General features: G+C 43.7%; 1 protein-coding gene across 1 annotated transcript in view; it reads right to left on the reverse strand.

Annotated features, from left to right (window-relative positions):
• Positions 1–5549, reverse strand: part of LOC126293657 (synaptic vesicle glycoprotein 2A-like) — a 161905-nt gene extending 156356 nt beyond the window's left edge. Inside the window, exon 1 of the mRNA XM_049986942.1 lies at positions 5471–5549. Coding sequence (XP_049842899.1) covers positions 5471–5480 — 10 coding nt within the window. The 5' untranslated portion in view covers positions 5481–5549. The remainder of the gene's footprint in view (positions 1–5470) is intronic.
• Positions 5550–7233: the final 1684 nt, after the last annotated feature.

Here is a 7233-nt window from a genome sequence, read left to right on the forward strand (position 1 = left end):
AGATCCTGACTAAAACAGTACCCAGAACAACCATTTCCGGTCGTAATAACGGCCTTCATACGCCTGGGCATTGAGTCAAAAAGAGATTGGATGGCGTGTACAGGTACAGCTGCCCATCCAGCTTCAACTCGATGCCACAGTTCATCAAGAATAGTGACTGGCGTATTGGGACGAGCCAGTTGCCTGGCCACCATTGACCAGACGTTTTCAATTGGTGAGGGATCTGGAGAAGGGCAGCAGTAGAGCCACGGGTCGTAAAAAATCTGAAATGTAACGTCCACTGTTCAAAGGGCCGTCAATGCAAACAAGAGGTGGCCGAGACGTGTAACCAATGACAACACATACCATCACGCCGGGTGATACGCCAGTATGGCGATGACATATATACGCTTCCAATGTGCGTGCACCGCGATGTCGCAAAACACGGATGCGAGCGTCATGATGCTGTAAAATATAACCTGGATTCATCCGAAAAAAAAATGAAGTTTTGCCATTGGTGCACCCAGGTTCGTTGTTGAGTATACCATCGCAGGCGCTCCTGCCTCTGAGCCTCCGAGCTGAAAGTCCATGCTGCTGCAAACGTCATCGAACTGTTCGTGCAGATTGTTGTTGTCATCTGTTGACTCAGGGATCGAGACGTGGCTGCACGATCCGTTACAGCCATGCGGATAACATGCCTGTCATCTCGACTGCTAGTGATACGAGGCCGTTGGGATCCAGCACGGCGTTCCGTATTACCCTCCTGAACCCACCGAATTCCATATTCTGCTAACAGTCACTGGAACTCGACCAACGCGAGCAGCAATGTCGCGATACGATAAACTGCAATCGCGATAGGCTACAATCCGACCTTCATCAAATTCGGAAACGTGATGGTACACATTTCTCCTCCTTCCCCGTGGCATCACAACAACGTTTCACCAGGCAACGCCGGTCAACTGCTGTTTGTGTATGAGAAATCGGTTGGAAACTTTCCTCATGTCACCACGTTGTAGGTGTCGCCACCGGAGCCAACCTTGTGTGAATGCTGTGAAAAGCTAATCATTTGAATATCACAGCATCTTCTTCCTGTCGGTCATATTTCGTGTCTGTAGCACGTCATCTTCGTGGTGTAGAAATTTTAGTGGCCATTAGTGTACTCTATATAACACGAGGGTCGTTCAAAAAAGCCATTAATATACATAGACAAACTTTCTTGTCGGTGCTTCACATCTGATGTTTGTGCGCCCGTGTTGTTTCGAACCGTTCTGGTAGATGGTACAGCCGTAGTAGAGCGTCTACAATACGACTCACGTTACAAGCACCGTGCTGTTATTGAATTGTTGTGTGCAGAAAAAGAAACCGTTTTGAACATTCATAAACGTTTGTGTGCAGTGTACGCCGTTGTTGCAGTTGCGCTATGGGTAAACAGTTACAGCCTTAGGAAATGCAGAAACAGAGGTCAACGATCAGCTACGCTCGGGACGTCCTGTCACAGCCACTGTTCCAGACATGCTGAATCGTGTGGATGTCATTATTCGTGCCGACCGGCGCATTATAACTCGACATTTGGCTCTACAGTTGTTGGTCAGCATTGGAAGTGCGTGTGCAGTGACCGAGACTCTCGGATATTCAAAGAGGTGCTCGCGATGGGCTCCACGAATACTCACAGTAGACTACAAGATACAAAGAAAGGCCATTTCATCTGATTTGTTGGAGCGTGTTGAGTCCGACGGAGAGGACTTTCTGTCACGGATCGTTACGGGGTACGAAAGCTATGTGCACGACTTTGCGCCGGAATCAAAAAGGCAATCCATGGAGTTACATCATCCTTATTCACCACAAAATAAGGAATTGAAGATAACCCTCTCTGCCGGAAAAGACCTGGTGGTAGTCTTCTTGGAATGTGCTGACGTCATTCTGGTGGATGTGATGCCAAGAGCGTCAACCGTCAATTCAGAAGCATACGTGAAGGCTCTGAATAAACTCAAGAACCGTTTCCGACGTGTTCGACCGGACAAGAATACAGCAGAAATCTTGAGCCAACAATATAATGCTCGCCCACACACAAGTCTGAGAACCACATCGCCAAATTGTGTTGCACATCATCGCCTCATCTACCTTACAGTCCAGACCTGGCACCCTCGGAATTCCGTCTCTTTGGGCTTTGGGCCGCTTGAAGCTTCGCTACAGGAAACACACTTTGAAGATAACGAGTGTGTTAGTCATGAAGTTAAAACACGGCTAGCCCTACAGGGCGAGAGCTTTTACCAGCAGAGGCGTACGGCCATAGAACGTGATGGGGACTATCTAGAAAAACAGGGCATGGACATGTTCACGTGTATTACCACAATATTCTGACTCTTAACAATAAATATGTTATGAGAAAATAAATGTGGGGCATTACATATTGAACCAACCTCGTACATAAGAACTACACTAAGTTACGCACAATCTGGCTGTAGAGCTCAAAAAGAGCTACATAGAAGTTCGCGAGACCGGTGTTTATCTTTTACGATTGACCAACGCTGATGATTTTTGTCCTTTGAAGTCGCCTGTTTCACCACGTAAAAAGCAGAAAAATTGTGGTTGTGACTCAACTGTAAAAGACAAACATGTACTCGCGCATTTATTTTTTTTTTTTGTAGTTCTTTTTGAGGTCTACAATTCAGTGCTAAATCAAATGATTTCGCGTTAATAACTTAGACAGCCTATTGCAAGAGCGCCCAATGCCAACTCATTTTCTTCCGGCTTGATTTAGCGTTTCATCAGTACTTACCGCTTATATTACGTAATATATATATATATATATATATATATATATATATATATATATATATATATACACTGATTACTGACCCCTGCGTCGAATGTACCGTGCCTATTAGTAAAGCATGAAATAAACCTCAAAAATGAAAAAAAAGAAGACAAAAAATCTTTGAAAAGCAAAAAAGAAGTAGTGGCCCTTCAAGTTTAATTTGAGTGCTAGTATTTTGATCCAAGAATGGTTGCGTCGGGGGACCGCTAAGTAAATAAAATAAAAACAGAGACCTCAAAAAATGATAAAGTATGAAATTTAAATACAAGTGAGGTAGAAAGGCAACGTACGCAAAGATCAAAATAACAATATCTAATCGCTGCACTCTGAAAAATTCGCAATGCAGATACAACCGGACCGACGCCTGCCCTCACGCCACTGATTGTTCGGGTGGCCGAACTACGCGACGCAACGCCCCACGAGACGTGCTTGCTGTTACATGAAGAGTGCGTCAATAGTGTTTCACATTAGATATTAAAGTTAGTAACTGTGTAGGTCTATAAGTCTCGAGGCAGCGAAACTCACATCCCGCAATTTACCGACATTATATTCATGCAGCATTTGATAAAGGCAGCACTTAGCAACTTGCAACAAACTTCACACGCACTTCAAAACGTTTCTAAGCTTTTTCTCGTTCTTACCCCCAACAAAATGATGAAAAGAAAAAAAATTATAGCTTATTACATTTTCGTTGTTCATGTAATAAAACTTCAGCATCAAACATGACGTTTTAATTTATTACATATTCACTACTAACTTTATTCGCTTTACTGCTGAATTTACCTGAACAATACGACACATAATTTGGGAGTTATCACCTCATAAACAGTAAGATGCTCGAGAAACCGAGTTTGCTTAAAATGGAGTGGCAATTACGCAGACTATACTGATTCAGTGTTTTATAATGAGAGTACTTAGCGACTTTCAACAATACATTAAACATAATTTCAAATCTTTGCTAAGCATTTTCGCAGTTTGTAGGTTAATAATCTAAACAAGATCAACATAGAACTTCGCGTGCTCAGCCACAGGAGTCTTACATGCTCAACATCAAATATTCAACATATTAGCTCACTTGTAATATATTTACAAGTTTGATGCATGGAAGTTTACTGGTTCATATTAAATTCAGTCATGATTAACAGCTTTTAAATAGTGAGATTGTCAGGTATAATACCACAGATTAGCAACTCGTATACTGCCAGTGTAGCAACGATCGACAGGAGACAACACGGGTAATTAAACAGTAACTGTGTTCTTTCGGTACTGCAGGGCGACTGAAAAATAGTGACCGACGTGGAACTAACGTACAAGTTTTCATATCGACTTCTGGGTGTGGACATGGTAGCTACACCCTGAGGTGACAAAGGTCATGGTATACCTCCTAACATGGTGTCGGCTCTATTTTTGCAGCCGGAGCGTTCCAACTCGACCTGATATGGACTCGAGAGTTCGTTGGAAGTCCTCTACATAATTATTGAGCCACAACTGCGAAACTGTTGTCTGTGCAGGATATTGTGTACAAACTCACCTCTCGATTACGTCCCATAAATGTTTGATGGGATTCATGTCGGGCAATCTAGGTTACGGCATCATTTACTCGATTAGTTCAGAAAGTTGCTACAACTGATCGTGATCAACTGTAGTCCAGAGACATGCCACACTGTCATCCACACAGATTCCATCGTAGTTTGGGAATATCAAGTCTATGAATGGCTGCAGGTGGTCTCCGAGTAGTCAAGCATAGCCACTTCCTGAGAGTGATCAGTTCGGTTGCACCAGAGCACCCAGTCCATTCCATGTAAACGCAGCGCACACCACTATGGAGTCACCACCAGGTTGCAGAGTGCTTTGTTGTTGACAACCTGGGTCCATGGTTTCGTGGGATCTGCACCACACTCGAACCCTACCAACCGAAATCGGGAAACATCTGAAGAGGCCGAGGTTGTCCAGTCGCCTAGCGTCCGACCGATGCGGCCGCGAGACCAGCAGAGGTGCTGCAGGCGATGTCGTGCTGTTAGTGAAGGCACTCGGGTCGTTTGTCTGCAGCCATAGCACATTAACGACAAATTTCGCCACACTGTCCTAACGTTCGTCGAACGCCCCCCTCTGACTTTTGCGGTTATTTCACGCAGTGTTGCTTGTCTGTCAGCACTGACAACTGTAAGCAAATGCCGTTACTCTCGGTGGTGAAAATTGTCCGTGGTGAGAGGTAATGCCTAAAATTTAGGATTTTCTGCTCGCTCTTGACACTGTGGATCTCGGAATACTGAGTTCTCTAACAGTTTCGGTAATGGAATGTCGCATGCGTCTAGCGCCAAGTAACATCTCGCGTTCATTGTTAATTCCCGTCTTGCGCCAATAATAACGCCAGAAACCTTTTCACACGATGCACCTAAGTACAGATGACACCTCCGGTAATGCACTTGCTTTTTATGCCCTATATATATATATATTGCCGTCGTAGGACTTTAGTCACCTCATTGTAAAGGGCTCACTATCATTTCGTCCAATGTGCTTATGTGTAGATCTATGTACATGTCTCCTGGAAACGAGATTAGGTGTGTGTGTGTGTGTGTGTGTGTGTGTGTGTGTGTGTGTGTGTGTGCGTGTGTGTGTGTGTGTGTGTGTGTGTGTGTGTGCGCGCGCAGTTCCAGCGTGTGCAATACTAACCTCCGCGCATCTCCAGCGCCGGCCCCTGCACACTTTGTTGTACCTGCCTGTCTCGTCAGCGGCGGACTGTTATCTGCATAAGGACCCTGGGGCACATCCTCAGATAACGGTACGCCTTCTAATCCGACTCTCGTCTGCTAGCAAACTCTGTCAAGGTGATGACGCCCTCGTTTAATTGCCCTGCCATTTTGTATCGTCATCGCACGTCAAAAGACGCGGTGTCGCAAAACCTACCTCTCACTTCGTCTATCCAGTACCTTTCTGACGCTATTTCCTCTGCGTGCAGTCAGATTTCAGCTGGTAACTTCCCATACTCCCACCATCATTCTCAGCATTAGCACGTAATTAAACGTCACAATGGAAATGAATGTTCTCTGAACGTTTTCGTCTGAGATCTGTGAGAAAAGTAATGAGACTGTTCTTTTTTTACCGATCGAACGTTATTTTCTTAAAAGCTACAATATTGTCCCCTTCAAAGTAGATCTCTTCGGCAGCTGTACACCGGCGGAGTAGGAATGGTGGCTGTCTCTGAACCAACCGGTTTCGGTCATCATTTTTTTTTTCACGCCAGTATAACCCGAGCGTTAAAACCTCTCAAGGCAACCGGTTTCTGAAATAAGTGATTTTCGTTTCTTTTGGTGCTATTAATGCGAGTAATAAACGTAGAAATGGAACAAACGTTGAAAATTTTGAGTCACTCAGTTTCAAAACGCATGCAATCGAAATATTAAATTAAATAAACTAATAAACGAAAACAGTCCGTGCACCGTTCGCTGCCTTTCTGGACAAGCGGTAAATGGTTGAATACAACAACAAATCACTACTATTCTCCTGTTGATTCTAATTTTCTGAAACTCGACTCAAAAGTTATGTAGTCGTTGGGGATCGTATCGCTATTTGGATATTACGAACAGTCAGGGCTACAGATGGAAAACTGAGATTAAGGAATTCTGTTTTTCATGTTGATTTGTTCTTTTTCAAGGACTACAGTCAGATAAATGGCTCTGAGCACTATGGGATTTAACATCGGAAGTTCAAAAAAGGTTCAAATGGCTCTGAGCACTATGGAACTCAACTGCTGCGGTCATTAGTCCCCTAGAACTTAGAACTACTTAAACCTAACTAACCTAAGGACATCACGCACATCCATGCCCGAGGCAGGATTCGAACCTGCGACCGTAGCGGTCGCGTGGTTCCAGACTGAAGCACCTAGAACCGCTTGGTCACACCGGTCGGCCTACTGTCAGATAAAGCCATTTTATATAGTCGCAGGCAACAGGTTTGCTAGTTTCTATTTTTATTTTTTTCTATGAATGAAGTTTTTAATTTATTACTGATACCATAATTTCCTACCTCTTTTATTACTACACAGAAATGGCAGGGAAATCTGTAATCTTGTAAAGCAAATGAAACGTTATCCTTCATTGTTAGGTCATTTGGTAAAAATGTTTCCAGGTTATGGCTGGTGTCATTCTGCAACACAACGGATGTCTGGAGACGACAGCGAGAAACTGCCGTACAGACCAGGTGGGGATGAGTCTTGCACACGGCACTTGTACAGACACGACACGACACACGGCAACTCGGACATTATTGTCTCTGCAGTGCTGCACCAATTCTTATGTCTTTCCGTCGGCATTGTTATTAAAATAGCACTGATTGCTTTTCTCGTTTTCTATAACAACACAACATTTCAAACCAAACAAATTTTACGAACAAAAATTACATCCTTTTTGTTTTTTTTTTTTTTAAAAATGGTATAA

This window comes from Schistocerca gregaria, chromosome 10, assembly GCF_023897955.1.
Source record: "Schistocerca gregaria isolate iqSchGreg1 chromosome 10, iqSchGreg1.2, whole genome shotgun sequence".
In the NCBI taxonomy this organism is placed as follows: Eukaryota; Metazoa; Arthropoda; class Insecta; order Orthoptera; family Acrididae; genus Schistocerca; species Schistocerca gregaria.